Here is a 19,629-nt window from a genome sequence, read left to right as displayed (position 1 = left end):
TAAGATGATTTATCATTTTCCAATAATTAATCCTCCTAACCAACTCCTAACTATGAGATGATGAGATGTGAAAAAATCAGGTGGCAAGATTAAGAAAAAGAATTAGTGAATAACACATGTAACCTTCTTAATATATTAGGAGGATTATTAGTCTATTTGGTTAAAAGTATTTATCATTTTTCATTTTCTTTACATCAAAAAAGTCCATGTATTTTTTAAAAACTGTCATAACAAAACCTTAAAAGTTTTTGTATATTAAATAATTTGATTAATATGTTCGAAACGTATTGTAATTTCATTCGAAATTTTCAAGTCTCATAATTCGAATCGAAATTTATATCATGAACATTTTAGTTGTCCATATCATGATAACTGTTTTATTCAACATTTATTATAAAAATATTAATTACTCACTTGTTTCCTTATCATATACTTTTAAGTAATTTATATTACAGAGAATTTGAATAATATCATAAAAAAAAAATGAATGTTCGAAAAAACATAAATTTGAAAGCATAAATCCATCATTATACAGGGAGGTTTTACTGATGTCGTATCTCAACTAAATGTTCGGCAAAAGCATAAATTCAATTTATTAAAATGAAAAATTTAATATATTATCTCCCAATCTCCCAATAATAATAAAAGAAACTTTTAAATTCATTTTTAAAAAAGCTATAGCCCTTAGATGAAAAAGAAAATTGAATTTTAGCCATTGGATTGATTTGATTACATCATTTACCTTTTATAAATTTTAATTAAACTAATATAATTTTCTATTAAATAAACTTATAGTTACATTTTGTCAAGACAAAAAAAGGTAACGAAGGCAGCTAATTATTGGTTTGGTTGGATATTTGGAATGTTTGTTAAGTGTCTTATTTTGAATAAATCTTAATTAATGAGTTATATGAACTTAGTTATGAAGAGATATAATTTGATAGATTTTTGAATTCAATTTTATAAATTATTAATTTATTTAGTTTAATCGACATTGATATTTATATGTGTAAATCTATATTTATTCATATAATAAATAGTCACGAAAAGTTAAAAATTAAATTATTAAATAAAAAAATTTAAATGTAAAAAATGTAAGTAAAAACAAATTTAAAAAAATATAGTTCTAGAACATTGAACATATATATTGTATTTCATCATTTGAAATAATTTTTTGTAGATAATATTTCATATGTTGATATTTTCTTAATTAATTAAATGATTAAAAATTAAGAAAAAAATATTCTCAAGCTGATGGCTAAAATAAATATAAATTAAATATTCAAGACTGAAATGTGTAAATTATTGATGGAAAACAAAAATTTCATGCTCTTTCATTAGAGATCTCATTCGATATATTTTCGACAAAATTTTAAATTCGCGGGAGGAGCCGTACGGTTAAGACATTTGACTATCGCACTCTATGATTTATCACCTCCTATGACCTTTCACTCCCACCATCTCACCGCCGCATTGCGCGGACACTATACTCGTAGAACGAACACGACACCTTTTGTCGTCACCCCAACCTTTCAATCGTGTATCTTACAAAACAACCTGAAACAAATTCTACTGTCATGCAATGTAATTGCACAATTCTAGTTATTATAAATATAAGGGTTTTGCTAAACGAAACCCTAAGGGTTTTTGTTAAGGTGTATAAAATAGTTGTACAATTACCATAAAAATCAGGGGGTGGACATTTGATATGGAAACGTACAACTTTTTTATGCACGTTAAGTAAAACCCTAAGGGCTTCATTTAGCATTTTTCTAAATATAATTTCGCGAATTAAGTGTGTTCTAAATGCAAAATATAAAACTTACCAATATAAGTGAAAGTGTCATTATTATTACTTTAGAGCAACGTGTTAATTACTTTTCCAAAAAAAAAAAGCAACGTGTTAATTGTTAGCGATCAAGTTCCCAGAATGATATCCAAACAAACAGTATGAAACCCCGATTAACGGTCTATGTTTTCTCATTACCAACGCCAAAGAAAATATCTAACGATATACCACTCTGAAGGGATTGCAAGGTATGTGGTTGCATCAATTAATTACCACCTTTGTCTTTGTAGACAAAGTTTAAGGGTTCGATCATCACTCCATGTAGAAGCTAGGTGTACTTTGAATCATTTTGATAAAATTTGAAAAGAGTCTCTCTATTTAGGTAGAAGTAATGTTGTCTACATCTCCATCTCCTTTATACGTTGTTAAGGTATTGAAACCTAAAACCCATAAAATACGACATTACATATTACTTAGTTACCATTTTTATGAGGTATGAATTGTGTTTTAAGCTTTTAATTATTAAAAACGTTAAAACAATATTTTTCGTTACCTTGTTAATTACTCTCTCCGTCCCATTTTAATTGTCTTATTTTGACTGGTCAAGTATTTTTTTTTCTAACTTTGACCGTAAATATCTTTGTTTGTGTCATATATTAGTTGATGAAAGTTATATGAAAAATACACTTAAATCTCAATCAATTCATATATGTTATATCAAGTGTTAGATAACGCAAACAAAAATATTTACGGTCAAAGTTGAAAGATAAAAAACTTAAAAAGTCAAACTAGGTTATTTAATATGGGACGGTGAGAGTATAACATTTCCCCTAACATTGTGGAAATCAATACATTTTTAATGTGTTTTAAACCAAGTCGATGTATATTCTTTTATATTTTATGGGATACCCAATAAAGTTTTTGTTTTTTTAAGAACGACATTTTTAATCAACTCTTATTTCTAAGTTACACGCATGTCTCTGGGATGAACCCCAAGACTCGTGAAATCCCTATTAATTCACCCCCACAAATGTGGGAAGTGAGACTCTGTTTTAGCAATATTTAGTTACAACTAAAAGGGTACTCACGCAATACAATGTCGATAAAGGCGTTGCGGTTTAATGGCAATGAGACCTCTTTCCTCACAAATAGTGAAGGGTTTGATTCATCCACTAGGTATATATGGGGTGATTGCAGGTAAACAATCTCGATTTATAGTGAGCCTAAGTGAGTTTTCCCTTCAGATCTTTTAGCGATAAGAATTTCTCATGAAAGGGTTAAAGTTAGGTATCAATTTGATGAGGAGACTATCTAGTATGAGTTTGATTAAAACAATATATGCCATATTTTCGATATTTGTGAGTAATTCATGCATTTAAAAAATTAAATAGTTGTAATATAAAGAATATCTTAGATTCAAGACTCTAAAAGATCGGTGACATTTATACCTACTATAGACTTGATTATTATACCCTCAACTAACACCCAAATTCTAAACCATCTCTGTATTTGTCATTGAGGTGCTTGTAAATCACTTGAAACGTAACAAAAAATTAATTTGAACTTTGAACTATTTGTATATCTATTAAAATCCTTACCACTTCGACAACTTTAGTTGAATAATATATATTAACAATGAAGTACATAGGATTTGTTAAAAATGAATAAAAAGACAGTAGAAGATATGTGCCTTTTTATCTAAAAAGCCCTTTTCGTAGAAGCAAAACTCGAACTTTATTAACATCGTTGTCTTTATTCTTTCTCTTTTTCTTAACTTTTTGTTAATGTCGTTACATTATAAGCAACTTTTAATTGGTTTTGTACTTTAAAGTGACAACTAAATTGATCATTTGCATACATATAATGTATCATATATAGTCTCATCAAAAGTAAATTAACCGGAAACTACGATGCATTTTAATCATGATCGGTGTACATGCTATACATCACCTTCAAATTTTGGTGAATTTTGAGGATCGTGTTAATTATTTATAGAAAAAATGACAATTCTGTGATGTAATGATTTGAATTTCTTGGCATTCCTATCACACGAAATTGTTCCAAAATGGAATTTATGTTAGTGTGAACGTCATATGTTCCCTTGAAAGACTATAAATAGTATGGTTCACTTCGTTTGAAAGTGTACGACCGCTATAAGGTCCGTATGCATGCATAAAACTGTGATGTTTCATTCATTTAGATAAATTGAATGGTTTTGTTTAAAAAGCTCACGTCTTTCTATTCTTGGGGATGAAAACACCAAAATGCACCGAAAAATACATTCTATTCGGTTTTAAAAGTTAATTGTTAAGGAGAATGATTACAAATGTATTTTGTTGATGTTTAATGTATTTATCTTAGAAAACCAAAAGTCTGAAAAGGAGATATATAGCATTCAATAAGTTTTTGAACTTCGATTTTAGATATAAAAAATTTTGGAATTAAATATAAAAATTCAAATTTAAATCTATCATAGAATATGTAATTGGTCCTTTTTTTTATACACATTAGTGCATATCACCGGATTAGATTTACATCTCGTGATCAAACAATTTCATAAACTAAAGTCTAAAACTCGGTGAGTAATATTGGGAGTTTCATTATAGACACAAACATGACCAACATATATAGTTTCTTGGTGTATACCGATCAATTATTAAATAGTTCTTGTACTTGAAACAAGACATTCACATACCCACAAGCCACGTACATCACCATACTTGAACAACATTTTATCAAAAGTGTACACGTAGAGGCGATTCCTAAATCTCAGACAGAACAAATTATTAAAAAATCCGTGAAATATAAATATAATAGGGGTCAAATGTTAAAAACTTATAAAAAAATTTTTAAAATTGATGAAAAAATTAAAAATACATTACAAAATTTAAATTTTTAGATGGGCATTTGCCTTTTTTTGCCCCCAAATGATACCGCCCCTGTGTACACGTATCAAATCAAGCCCAGCCAACCACCAAGTACAAATCATACACAACATATTTTAATAAGAAAACATAACCATATGTAATGTAACTTCTTACTTACTTATCTATAAACCCTTATAAAGAGAATATGATTTAAGACTTTAAACACTTTTTACAATATTCTTAAATTACCCCTAACCCTAAATAAGTAACACACGTTCACTTCACACCACTTCTTTGTCTCCCTTTCTTTCATACTATCACTTTCCAGTGTGACAGTGTCCATCATCACCGACACCTCGACCATCACCTTCTATATCCATCATCACCACACTAGACTATCATTTTTTAAATGATACCGCTGCAACGTGCGGCACCCATCTAGTTGTTCTACAATACATGTTTCTTAGTTAGATCTTCCAATGCAATCATAAGGTACTTTCTAATACTTTGCTTTTTAATTAGTTTTATTTTAGGCACCAATTATCGTTGATTTTCCATTGAGCATTCAACACACAATACTTATTTTTTACTTGGAGTTGTAAACTTTAATAAGTAGGAGATGGTAATATAAAGCCATTAGATACCTAAGTTTAGGTGTGAAACACTTACGTGTTTTTTTTAATCCATAACATTCATGGGGGGCCAAACATTTATTCATTAATAAACAAATATTAAAAATTTCGTATGTAAGAGGTTCACACCTAAGCTTAGGTGCTGGACAATCTTATATTCACTTTTCCTTAATTAATATAAGAGAAATGTTAGGTAAATCATGCAGTACCTATCTTAGGTAAAACAAGAGAGATTATGTAAAATTCAGAAGGGCTATGTATGTTTATCAAATTCAAAGGTTTAATTTATAACTTTTTTTAAAGTGACAGTACCTAAGCTTACGTAAAGTCTGCAGTACGGATCATTTTCTCAAATATATAGACTCTAAAAAATTATGAACCCAGCCTTATACAATTATCCTTATTAACCTCGACTTGACTCGAGTCTAGTCAAGTACTCGTAGTAGTGTAGTACTAGTTTACTTTCCGATTATCCTAGGGAATCGTTTTTATGTAAGCTTGGCCCACCACCCACGTACACCTAATCCATCTGGGCTTCATCAAACTTTCGTGTTTTTATATTGGACTAGTTCCACCTCTTACCCATTCACCGATCTGGCCCAGCCCAACCTCAGTTTAATCCAGGATCAACTATAAATTCGTCCATGTTTGTAGTTCTTGGCCCAATATATTATATAGATAACTAGATAAGTGAATGTGTTCTGTTCATACCCAACTTAGATGAAAATCATCATATAATCACATACTAAATTTTTAATTAATTAAAAACAAGAAACAAAACTATTTATTAATTCTCAATATATGTTTTAAATTTATCATGTGACAGTGTTCAACTTTTAGCTGTTTTGTTTCATTCTCTTCATCTAAATAACCAAGAACAATGAATGTCTGTTTCGTATCAAAAACCGTTGCCAGCCAACATAAAATTCTTTCTATTGGAGTCGTAAACGGGTATGTATCCATTTACGTTATATAGATTTATAGTTGTTGTTATAGTTAAGTATGAACAAAATGAAGGTATGAATGTGTATTTTTAGTTATAGTTCTAGTGAAATGTGGATAAAATGGATTTACAAATGTGAATTTTGCTTTTGTTGTAGAAAGCGTAAATGTGAATGAATGTGTATATATATATATATATATAGTTTTTTGTTTTTGTTATAAGAAATAAGATAAAATATAAATAAAAAGGCTATATGAATTGTTTGAGAAAAAAAGTTTTTATTTATTTATTATTTGGATTCTCGTACTCGCACCCGATTTATTGTTGTACCGATTAGTCGACCTGGTTATGTTTGGCATGAGCTTTTAAGGAGCTTTTAAGTAATTTTACTTTTTTATTTTAAACAAAAAGCTCATATGCTTTTAAAAGTTTTGTTTAGATGTGTTAGTTGTAGCTTTTATTTTGTTACGAAAAAATAAAAAACAAAACGTTGCTCCAAACAGCGTTACCTATGTGGTTGTAGCTTTTAGCATTTTATATTACTCAAATACCCCTATGTCATAATCATATTCCTTATGTTTTTAATTTGCCCGATATTATTTCTTGGGTTTAATTTTTAGCTTTTTAATTCATAGTGCAACATAAAATAAATGGTACTTGGGCACCTAATGTAACATCCCGAACTTTCTAGTTAACAGTTGACTTTAGTCGTTAAGTCAAAATTCCGTGTCTATTAAGTCTTTAGATGATTCAATGCGTCTATATGTTTAATATGCTTTAAATGCCTTAATGATCGATGTGTATAAGTGTTTAAAGGTATATTTAAATGCCTTTAGAGGTTCTTAAAGTGTTTAATGTGTTGTAAGTGTTCCCTATAGGTGTTTTGAGCTTAATATGAGTCGTTTGGAAGCTTAGGGACTACTTTTGACATAGGGTTAAACTCAAAAACGGGTTAAGGGTCTTGTAACCTATCATTAGACTCATAATACAGAGATTATACTCTTCCTTTGAAGCCTTAGTTGTCCCCTTGGTTCCATAGCATTCTATAATTCGATTTCATCGTCGTTTGGGTGATTCGATGGTGTTTTGATCAAGTTTTGCATCCCCTTTGCTATCTCCAGGTAATTGATGATTAGCCACATTGATTTTATGCATAATAAGTCCTTTCAACCCATTGATTTTTGGTTTTAGGGTTTGGGTTGGATTCAATTACGTTAATAATCGATTTTAGGTCATTACGGGTTTTAAATCGATTGTATAAAGTTGGTATATGATTCAAGGATTAATTGGTGTTTTCAATGAGTGATTTTGGTCTTATTTTAAGTGTATTTGATGTTCATAAGACCTGGAGATGTTTTAAAGTCGTTTGAGATGTGTTTGGTTAGGTTTAGTTGTTTTTCACGACTGGTCGTCGTAACTCCCGTTACGGTTGTGTAACTCCCGTTAGTTGGGTAATTGCGATAGCACCCCCACTGTAATCCCCGTTACAAATTCTCGTAACTCCCGTTACATATTTTCGTAACTCCCATTAGGGACTGATTTTGTTAACATTTTAAACGACCATAACTTTTGAATCGTAACTCCGATTTTGACAAATAAGCTATCCACGAAACCGTGAGAGAGTCTACTTTCTAATGGTTATGCTTTTAAAAGATGACGATGATTTCAAGTGTTCAGAAAGGTTAATTTAGTGAGTGAATGTCGAATTCTGTCGAGTTATGTAAGCTCTAAAGCATTAATTGAACCTCCAATGCATCAAGTCTTGTCGTGGGTCATGTTTATAGGTATCGAGACCTAAGTTATGACCATAAGTAAGTGGGTATTTTATTAGCTCATTATGTCGTTTAATGATTATAGGGAGTCGGAATACTTGCAAAGCTCGGTAACTTACGTTATCATTTCTTGTGCACTCCATTGAGGTAAGATACACTACTTTGACATGCTGAGAGTTCAACAAAAACATAGTTTTCATATAATAACTTCCCAAACGGTATCTTGTTTGCTTATGGGTATTCGGGAGTATACGGGAGGTGATATGGGCTATGTAGATGCATATAAAAGCCTGAAATGCTACCCCAATGATATGATATGATATGCAATGTAATGTTATGCAATATTATGATATGTAATGATATGCAATGTTATGAGATGTAATGATATGCAATGTAATGTTATGCAATATTATGATATGTAATGATATGCAATGTTATGAGATGTAATGATATGCAATGTAATGACATGCAATGTTATGAGATGTAATGATATGCAATGAAATGTTATGCCATGTTATGAGATGTAATGATATGAAACGAAATGCTATGTAATGTTTGAGATGATTTGAAATGTGATATATGATGATGAAATGTGAAATGTGCATGATTACATGGCTTGTTCATCTAGTTCACTAGACCTTTTAAGTTGCCATGACACGTGCACGTTTAAAGGCCCAAACGTAAAAGATGTATATGTGATGATTGTTTAGGTTGTGTAAACACCTAAACTATATGAGATGAAATCGAGCTCGTAATTTTAGATGAAAGTGTTAAGCTTAACCCGTACTTGCCCTAGCCCGGTTAAGTGCGTAGATGTGGTTGCTTGGGTGGCTCCTTGCAACATGGTCAAAGATGTGAAGAGTAATACGGGAGGTTTGACCCGCCTCACTTGTCGTGAACATACGGATTACTCCGGGATTGGCTTGCCATTCCTTAACGACAATGATGTACAACCGTAAAGTTTGTTCATCCAGTCGGGTGTGACTTATGTCACACTTATTAAGATGCATATGTTATATGAGATGCGTGACTTATGTCACAATTATAAAGATGTTTAGATGTGATATGTGGAGATGCAAAAGATGACTAGGCATATTTAGGATGACCCATCCTAATATGAAAGATGATGATGCTATGATTCGTATGTGAGATGATATATTTGATGATATGTGCCTTAACGATTTAAGGCGACTTTTATATAATGTTTTAAATGGACAAACGTTTTATAACTATGTGTTATCTTACTTAGCTAATTCGTTAGCTAACACTTGCTCTTTTAAATGTGTTGTGCCCTCAGGTCCAACAATAGTGAGCAGGTAGATGTGAGAAGATGTGAGGCATGGGTAGATGATCTTGAAGCTGGCTATAATTTACCCATAGTGGCTGCTCGCTTTAGACATTTGCCTTATGTTTAAATAATAATGTCTTGTATTGATATTGTACTCGGTTGTTTAATGTTGGGCAACCGATGGATTTCCATTTAGACTTATTTTGATGATATGGCTAGTAACACCATTTAATGAATAAACCAAACAGATTTTACTGGTTTGGACTTTTAAAGTTAATTTCGCTTCTTTTAACGCCGTTAGGCAAAAGTTTTTGAAAATCCTTGTTTTTAAACGACAGGTGTTACACCTAACCAGTGGGTATTCCAGCTAAATTCTATCAAATGAGATTTTGGAGATGACGTCGATGATTTTAGAGTTTTTTATGTAAGAAATTAACTTTTAGTTATTTTTTAATGTATAAATATACATAAAATAAATGATTATTATGATTTATAAAAGCAAAACTTATATATGGTTACACTTTTCTTTGGTAAATTTTGTTTTTGTGTTTTTTAGTCATTTTGTTTTTGTGTTTTTTAGTCATTTAAGTTGCAAGTATCGTTATTGTGTCAAACGTCTTTAATAGCTAAAAGCTCTTGCCGACAAAAGCAATAAAAAGTTACGGCTTACAGACAAAACTAAAAGCTACAACTAACATGGGTAGGTATCATACAACTACTTTTACGAAAGATATCTTAACCAAAGCCGAACCCTAACCAAGCCGAATAGCGAAAGTAACATAAAACCGACCAAGTTTGTCAAATGACACACCATTGAGAGCCAAGTATACATACAGTTACAACCTGACAATACACGTGTCAAAAGAGTGATAACAAGTCAAATTTTCATACATGGTTTGGAAAAGGAATATTTATGTGATGGACTCCATTAATTTTGAAAATATATATATATATTTATATATATATATATATATATTTATACAGTATGAGTAAAGTATATATATTTTCTTAATCAACATAATGTCAGGCAATTAGGCAAACATGAGATTTGTGATCGGTACAATCCATTTTTCTCAACAATCAACGAAATAGGGTTTGTGTGGTGCTGGGGTCATTTTGCTATGGAACGTCCAAGAAAAAGAGGATTATGTATTTGTGTCGGGCCATTTTGTTAAATAAAAACTGATGGGCTGATACTGTTAATTGGTAATGAGATAGTGACTATGAAATGACCAAACATTTGGGTTTGCATGGGAACTAATGTCTCCAATGGACATAGTCTAGGAGTGGAAGACAAAACTCCTTTATAACGTAGAAGGGCATGGTTCAGGAATGAATGACATATGTCAATAAGTTACTTAGATTATTAAATGAAGTTTGAGATGGTTTGGTCAAGAAAAAAAATAGGCCTAAACCGAAGAAAGGATGTTACTCTAGCATTGTTGACCCAAAAGAGTCTTGTCTGTCGGAGATATGACCAATGAAAAGATATTTGGAGGAGTGAATATAAATGTATAATAATTTGTGAAAAAAAGGAAAATGATCTATCTTCTGACAAATCCTTTGAACTACAAAATCATGATAAGACCGTTAATGGAATACATATGTCATACTTGTTTTTATGATGAGAAAATAGCCTACATAACCAAAAGTCATCTTAAACGTATCAAAAAAACCAAAAATTTTCAAGTTTATAAAAAATACCCATAGAATCACAAGAGCTCAAAGAGGAGATGTGGATCGCAAAACTTTATGGATAAGATTTTTTGTGAGATTTACTATACTTACAATACGTAAGAGAGATAAACAAACAACGTGAAATGAATAGCACAAAGTCCATGAAATGAATAGCACAAAGTCCATGAAAAGCATATGAAAATAGTCATATCAGTTGAGTTTCCACTTATCGGATATGATTGTCAAATTGTCAACAATACCTATGTAAATTGCTAATAGTACCTATGTAAATTGTTAATAGTACCTATGTAAATTGATTATGCTCTATCAAGTATCATGAGTGTTTATTTAAATTATAATTATAATTTTAAATAAAAGTAAATATTTATTGTTAAAAAAAACATACCTTTTATTTATAATTGAAAGAAAATATTTATGGTGTTTACGATAAAGTGTTTATGATAAAAGTCCTAACTGCCTTTTTATTTCTTACGTATTACAAGTACCGGAAGTTTCAAAAAAAACTTTATCCATAAAGTAAAAAAAAATAATCAAAATCGCAAGGACTGCTAGCAGTGTTTGAGGATCGCAAGTCCTTGTGGTTTTGCAATTGTATGTGTATTTTTTGAAAACTCAAAAAAAACTAAAAAAAAACTTGAGTATTTTCGTATATTTAAGATAGTTTTTTGGTTATTTAGACTATTTCCTTTAGATTCCTAGGGAGTTAGTCATCTTTCAGGAAAAATAAATAAATAAAAATGAAAGGGGCCGAAAAAGAAATAATCCGTATTTGACAAAAATGAAACTTTATAAAAATGAATAAAACACAGTGTAATTTTCCGATTGGATTCACCACGATTCTTTCTCTTTGAAATATCCTCCGTTTTTCCAATCCAATCCAAAAAAATATAAAAGTAAAATATATATATATATATATATATATATATAAACCCTAATAATAATCATCTATATCTGCATCCCACATAATAAAAAATCAAATCTTACACGCTACAAAATTTATTATATATACTCCTCGCTACACAACCCTAATAACTCCAATCGCATTTTTATTCAATCAATCAAATTACTACTCATTTCATTATTTACTATTATTCTACTTTTGTGTGCTTTCGATTAATATAGAGATAAATATATAGAGAAATAGAATAGAGAGTGGATTTGTTGGTAGTGAATGGTGGTTAGTGAGAGATGGGAGCAGCAGGATCTAAACTAGAGAAAGCATTAGGAGATCAATTCCCCGAAGGCGAACGTTATTTCGGTCTCGAAAACTTTGGCAACACTTGTTATTGTAACTCTGTCCTTCAGGTTACCTCATTTTTTCCATTACAATATTTATTTATTTTTGGATTAGTTTAATTATTATTACTGTTACTATTATTAGTATGATGATCTTAATTGGTGTAATTAGACTAGTAGTCGTTATTGCTAACTTATATATGCTTAGCCTCGTTGTAGCTCGATGATCAAATAAAATCTTGAATAGTATGCACTGTTATATCTCTTGAGTTTAACAAAAGTGTAGCTTTTGGTGGTTCTGTCTTTTAAAATACTTATTTAGTTTTGCTTTTAACGTGTCGTAAACTGTGAAAGTTGTAAAATACTAAAAATGTCTTGTGTCTTTGAGGAGTAAATCAGCGGAACGGGGTGATTAGAATTAGTACTTGGAATAGCTTTTAAACATGGATAAATATGATTGGAGAGGTATTTTGTTAGTATTGCACTTCTTGATCTGTTTTTAACAATTAATAATTCATAAATCTTAACTTTACATTGATAAAACCGGTCACTATTTCATTGATTTATTTTCGATAGTATATTCTCAAAAACTGGCTGATACATAGGCCTACTTTTGTGTTCTTGCCGTCAAGCTAGCTATCTACAGATTGCATTTGACTTCCCTTGTTATCTTAATAATAAAACATTAATGCTGTTCTTGTCTTAGTTGTTCAACAAACCACCTTTTTTTGTAGCCTGATGTAACTTCACACAAAGTTTGACTAAATACGTTTTTTTGGTTTTTCTCATGATTTTTTCCCCTTTAAATTTTCAGGCTCTATATTTTTGTGTTCCATTTCGTAAGCAGCTACTCGAATATTATGGAAATGTTAAAAATCCAGGAGATGTAGAAGAAAATCTTCTTACATGTTTGGCGGAACTGTTTATGCAGGTACACAGTATACATGGAAATAAGCTTATTAGCAGCAGTTCTTACTTGTTATGTAAACTTATAGAATATTCTACATATATCGTATCTCATGATTTACTTCTACAACATCACGCGTCTGTTTTTAATATTAATATTATTGAAAGGTTATAGATGTGTCTGCTTTAAATCATTACTAAAGAAGGTGAGTTTTATATTGATGATAACAGTTATCACATTCTTATCTTTTGGCCTCCGGCTAAGTTTAAAGCACCTTGATCATAATTTCTAGGAAATTGTCATAACACCTATACACTGAGGTCTCATTTGATGATCATTTTATTTTATGCTCTGTTGAAAGTTTTTACATTGTGGCATGGTGGGGAGACTTGTCTAAATGCTCAAGTCTAGATGAATATGGCAAAGGTTGTACTGTTTTCAAAATTTGATTATGAACCAGGAAGATAAAGAAGTTAAGGGCGCGTTTGGTTGTAGAAAATGTTTTCTAGTTTTTCATTTTTAATTTTCTAGAAAATAAAAGGGGTTTTTGTTTTCTAGAAAACAAATAAAATTTTTGAAAACGCGTTCTAATTAGAAAACTAGAAAACATGTTAGAGTTGTGAGGGGAGGGGGTGGAATGAATTGGAAAATGAAAATGGAAAATAGAAAACAAGAAAAAGGTGTTTTCAAACCTTGTTTTTTGTTTTCTTAGAAAACATTCTTAGAAATCTATGATTAAAACGCGTTTTCTGTTTTCCATGTTTTCTTGGAAAACAAAAATGGAAAACAAGGGGTGTTTTCTCTAACCAAACCCCCCCTAAGTTTTTTGACTTGTTCAAGTCCTGAAAATTTACACCCTCTTTTCATAAAATGAGATGCCAAGAGACTAGACCTTATAATGAAGTTTCCAAAACCAAGTATTTGTGTTATCTGTTGTTTCAGTCTGGTTATGCATTTGTTTATATAAAGATGGTTTGCAATTCTCGTATTTTCTGATCATTGTCAAGCAATTCTGAAGTTCTTATTTGGTTGAATGCTCTCTGATTAATATATTTTAACTTATATTTTTTCTGATACATGTATCAGATTAGTACACAAAAGAAGAAAACAGGTGTTATTGCTCCAAAACGCTTTGTACAAAGAGTCAAGAAAGAAAATGAGCTTTTCCGTGGTTATATGCACCAGGTATATGTCCCAACTTCTACTTTGAATATGATATTAGGAATCTCAAGTTAGCAAAATGTCCAGGGAGGTCAGGTTTGGTTAAAATCAGATTATGTAGTTTTCAATGTGTGTTGAATTGTGTTTACTCACCATCAGTTTTTCATTATTGGAAAAGTTTGTATATTATAATGCCTTGAATGTGATTACACAATTAAGATTAAAGTTGAATTGACCTGTTTAGAAGGTCGTATGCATTTGAAGTACACATGTCACTTGACCTATCTGACTAGTTTGAAATCAACTCGCCCATAACTAAATGAGTCCATTTCCATTTTGTTTCCTTCAAAATTTAATATCTAACATGAGTAATGCTGCAAATGCTGTCTAGGATGCTCATGAATTTTTGAATTTCCTGCTGAATGAGCTAGTTGACATACTAGAGAAAGAAACCAATGCAGCAAAAAGTTCAAAAGAACATTCATCACCTCCTGAAAGTATCCCTAATGGGATACATATGCCTCAGGCCAATGGTGTACAAAAGGAGCCTTTGGTTACGTGGGTTCACAAAAACTTTCAGGTTAGTTTCAAATCTGGTAATTACGGACCCAACTGATGAGGCCTATATCTGTATTATTTTCTTCAAAGAATTATTATTTTATATAATATAAGTATTTCCCTTACAGTAATTCTTGTAAATATTGTAATATGTATGGGTCCTAATGAAAAAGAAAAAGTCAAAAGTATTTTCCAAAGTTTTAGTCTATAGCACATCTTGTTTATCATTTGTTTTGCTTCTAATTTCAGGGTATACTTACAAACGAAACCAAGTGTTTAAGATGTGAGACTGTGACTGCAAGGGACGAGACTTTTCTTGATTTGAGTCTTGATATAGAGCAGAACAGCTCAATAACGAGCTGTCTAAAAAACTTCAGCTCTACCGAGACCTTAAATGCCGAGGATAAGTTTTTCTGTGATAAATGCTGCAGGTTTGTAATGTTCAACATCAATTATACTACTTTTGTTCCACGGAACAGTTATGTACTTCTGATTATTTGAAATGAGTTTAAGTCATAAAACACCAAATAAAATGTTCATATTTGTGCGAGGCTTGGGTATGTTTGATTTACGGTATAACTTTAAATCCTTTTTATGAATGAACCTAAAAACTTCATTTTCTTAGGGAACTGTAACTTAAGGTCGTGAACTATTCTGAAGTGATTCCCAACTCTCACTCTATTGGCTAAGTTCGGGTTCTGTTTGATCTTTATCTGGTCAAAAGTGTAAAATGAAAAAGAAATTGATTAATAAGGAACTGGGTAGTGTGATAAATAGTCTTATGGGCTGAAAGTCGCAAAAGTTTGTTTGTAATGCATAAAATCTACCAAATCAGTTTAGTCAATATTTTATTATTGTTATTGAAACGTTATAATCTAATTATATCTGACACACTAATTTTCTGGCAAGTAATGTGGAGTTTTTGGATAAATGGTATCTGGGGTCAAAAGCTGATCTGTTACCCAACCCACGCATATTGCCATATCTTTTGGATATTGATAGTTGTGTGGCTCTCAGTTTGCAGGAAGCGCAAAAGAGGATGAAGATCAAGAAACCACCTCATGTTTTGGTTATACATTTGAAGCGTTTCAAGTACATGGAGCAGCTCGGTAGGTACAAGAAATTATCATATCGTGTTGTTTTTCCCCTTGAGCTAAAGCTGACCAACACCATGGAAGATGCTGATTGTGAGTACTCTTTATCTGCGGTGGTGGTTCATGTGGGAAGTGGTCCTAATCATGGGCATTATGTCAGCTTGGTTAAAAGCCATGACCACTGGCTATTCTTTGATGACGAGAATGTAGAAATGATCGACGAATCTGCTGTTCAAACCGCATTTGGGTCAGCCCAAGAATATGCAAGCAACACCGATCATGGGTACATTTTGTTCTATGAGAGCCTTGCTGCCCAACAATGATCATTGAAGTAGCCTTGTTGTCGATACCATGGTACAAAAAAAATGATAAAAAAAAAAGGTGTTTGGTGAATGTTTTTTTTCTATCCTTTTTCACATCTGGATATGCTGCTTTTTGTCATATCATATAGAGCAGTTTGGGATTATTAGATGAGCAGAAACTTGAGATGGGTTTGATGTACAGTTGCTGCCGTTGATGTGTTTTTAGTAGTAACAATAAAGGTGCATATGTGGATGATGACGAAAGCTTCGTTTTTAAACCCTAATATGGTTATCAAAGAAAATGACAATGTGGATGACTGAGTTGTTAATTCTTGGAATGACATCTTGTTTGTAATTTTTTTGCATTATAGGACCTATTTATGTTACGAGAATAATGAAGCTATGGTTTTGTTGTATTTTTGTTTAACGTGTGAAGAATGAAGCCCATGCAATGAAGAATTTGTTGTAATGTGATATGAGGCTAGATCATTGGCCAAGTTGGATCAAAATGAGGCGATTTATTAGTTTATATATATGGTCTTTAAAGAGCCGGATTGTTAGATTTTATAGCTTGGTTCGTACACTGAATGTTGTTTGCATTTTATGCTAAACTACTTTTTTGGCCTCCAGCTTTACTAGAATACTGAAGTCAATTCTTTCTTTGATTTCCCCTTCCTCACCTTCTCATAGATGGTGTCAGTGAGAGCCATCTTAGTACACTGTGGACCTTTTTTTGTAGATAGAATCTTCAATGAGTGGAAACAAGCAACCTTACTAAGCTAAGAAAGGTGTTTGTTTTTTACATCTTTCCTCCTTAGGTAGTTAGGTATATTATCTACGACTGTTTATTAGATTTTTTATGTTATATATTAGCCAAAAAGAAATTTAATTTATTTGAATATAATGATAAAGCTGAACTTTGATGTGTTTTACCATGACGTTCCCAAGCTCCAACCGATTACGCGTTTAGTACCAAAACGCCACCAAGGCATTCCAAGGTAATTCATTGGGTTGGAAGACAGTCTCGTATTGGACTATAAACTTTGGCCATGCCACTGCAATACTAGGCTACTACCAAGTCATTATGCATAAAATAGTTATACAAAACAAATAACTTTTTCATATAAAAATAGTTTGTAATAATGATACATCATAATCTTTTTGCTCTTGACTGATGTAAAAATTAGTTATACAAAACAAATTACTTTTTCGTATACATAAACTCTAATTAGCTAAACTCAAGATTTATTTTATATATAAAAATAAAATATCTGATATTTAAACAAAAGTCGCTGTGGTGTAGTGGTTATCACGTTTGCTTTACACGCAAAAGGTCTCCGGTTCGAACCCGGGCAGCGACATTTGGTTTTTATTTTTAAATTTTTTGGTTACAGGTTAAGCTTTGCTTTAAATAAATATTCTTATTTAAAGATAGCTGCTAGAATATTCATGATTATAACAAAAAAGGATTTGTTAGTGACAGCCCTTAAGGTTGTCAGTAAAAACTAATTGGGTGCATTAAAATTTGTATTTTGCTGTTAGAAAAATCAAGGAGCGGTTTTTAATATATAATGTACAAGTTTTTAAGCATGTAATAAGTTGTTAATGACAACCTCATTTTCCTAACAAAAATACCAAAAACAAAAACGATATATCAGAAAGTGGTTTTCCCAAACTTTAATATGCATGCTTGTTTGCATTCTATAGTAATTTTTAGGGGTGAGTATAGATCGGTTTGGTTTGGTTTTTTTGTTAAAACCGATCCATTCGGTTTTTAGAAAACCCAGTTCATTGGATTCGGTTTTTGTTCGGTTCGGTTTGTTGGTTTTTTGGTTCGGTTTGGATCGATTTCGGTTTTTGTTCGGTTTTTATTATAATTTTTTTTTAAACTTTTTTGTTTATTATGTTATAAATTTAATTTTCAGTTGTTAACAAAAAAAATTATGATATAGAAGTTAAAATATAAAGATGTTTTTTATCAACTAATTATATTTTTTAGGTGTTAAAATTGATAAAACTTTTATAAAACGAATTGATTTTCTTGTACGCTTTCATCTAAAACATACAATTTATATAGATTTGTATACTAAAAAGACAAAAAGTTTATATATATTAACATATTTACAAATTATAACTAATAAATATAAATGTAATATGATATAAATATTAAATATTTAATATATAATTGATTCGGTTCGGTTTTTGATCGGTTTTTTGGCATATGAAACCGAAATCCGAACCGATCCGTTCGGTTTTTAGAAAACAAAAACCAAACCAATGGATTTCGTTCGGTTTTCGGTTTTTTCGGTTCGGTTTTGTTGGTTTTTGGTTTTTCGGTTCAGTTTTTGATCACCCCTAGTAATTTTTATATAAAAATCCTTATAAAAGTTCTTATTTGGTATAGTGTGAAACCAAGTAAACGTTGTAACTCTATAAGCATCATCTTGTGATTTGGTTAAATGTTATCAAACAATTACTTAACCCTTTCCATCTCGAAACTAAAAAAATGAGTTTATAAAATGAATAGTCATAATATCGTTTAGTTTAATAGCAAAATAATAATAATAATAATAATAATAATATATCAATTTTTCCAAAACCGTATAGATCCATGTTGTAAAAAAGGTATATGGATTTTTTTCCCCAAATATTTCGGGATACGACACCAGGAAAACTTCACCTTATAATGGTGAAGCTATGTTCGGACCTAAACAACCAAATGTTGACTATGTGACGTTACAAGTTTTCAAAGAGAAAAACTACAAGACTTGTCATCCTTGAATATTGAACTCAATACCTTAAGTAAAACTGAAATTGACTCTAATCAATTGGACTAACCATCAATATTTAGAATGTTGGAAGGATAATTATCTTGTGAAAAAAAGATGCATATTTATTTTGAAATTGATAAGAGTATCCAATTGTGTTTTTATAGAGTTTGTTCATCAGGGTTCGAATCCCAGTTTTCACATTTATGGAGTGAATTATTTAAAGGTTTTCAAGAGTCCTAAAATTATAAATACGTAACCAACAATATAGAACTAATTATATATGTATAACCAATGATGCTTATTATCTTATAAATCGGTTCGAACCAGTGGCTGTACTAAAGGGGAAGCAAGGGGGTCCAATGCCCCATTTAAAATTTAAATTTTGTCATGTATTTTTAAACTTTTTATTATTATTATTTCTTTTTATTATTATTATTTTTTATATAGGTTTTTAACATTTTACCTCCTTTTAACTTTATTTTTCATGAAATTTTTAATTTGTCCCCTTAACAATTTTTTTCTGACACAGTCTCTAGTTCGAACAAGTATATAAGAAGTGGCAGGTTTTTTTGTTAACTTATTTATTATGTTTTCAACTTCTTAATATGAAA

At 30.9% G+C, this 19,629-nt stretch overlaps 1 protein-coding gene and 1 non-coding gene across 2 annotated transcripts; both read left to right on the top strand.

The window, feature by feature from the left end:
- Positions 1 to 11,937: 11,937 nt before the first annotated feature.
- LOC122597879 (ubiquitin carboxyl-terminal hydrolase 4-like) lies at positions 11,938 to 16,776 on the top strand. The gene is made up of 6 exons (XM_043770457.1): positions 11,938 to 12,294; positions 13,040 to 13,156; positions 14,219 to 14,317; positions 14,685 to 14,873; positions 15,101 to 15,282; positions 15,869 to 16,776. The coding sequence occupies exons 1-6, from the start codon at positions 12,178 to 12,180 to the stop codon at positions 16,266 to 16,268; spliced, it is 1,104 nt and encodes a 367-aa protein (XP_043626392.1). The 5' UTR covers positions 11,938 to 12,177; the 3' UTR covers positions 16,269 to 16,776.
- A 759-nt stretch (positions 16,777 to 17,535) lies between these two features.
- On the top strand, positions 17,536 to 17,608 carry TRNAV-UAC. Its single transcript has one exon. It is a non-coding gene; the product is annotated as a tRNA-Val (tRNA).
- Positions 17,609 to 19,629: the final 2,021 nt, after the last annotated feature.

The sequence above is a fragment of the Erigeron canadensis genome, chromosome 4 (genome assembly GCF_010389155.1).
Source record: "Erigeron canadensis isolate Cc75 chromosome 4, C_canadensis_v1, whole genome shotgun sequence".
NCBI classification, from domain to species: Eukaryota; Viridiplantae; Streptophyta; class Magnoliopsida; order Asterales; family Asteraceae; genus Erigeron; species Erigeron canadensis.
Note: the sequence above shows the minus strand (reverse complement) of the source record. Positions and strands in the feature narration are given on the sequence as shown.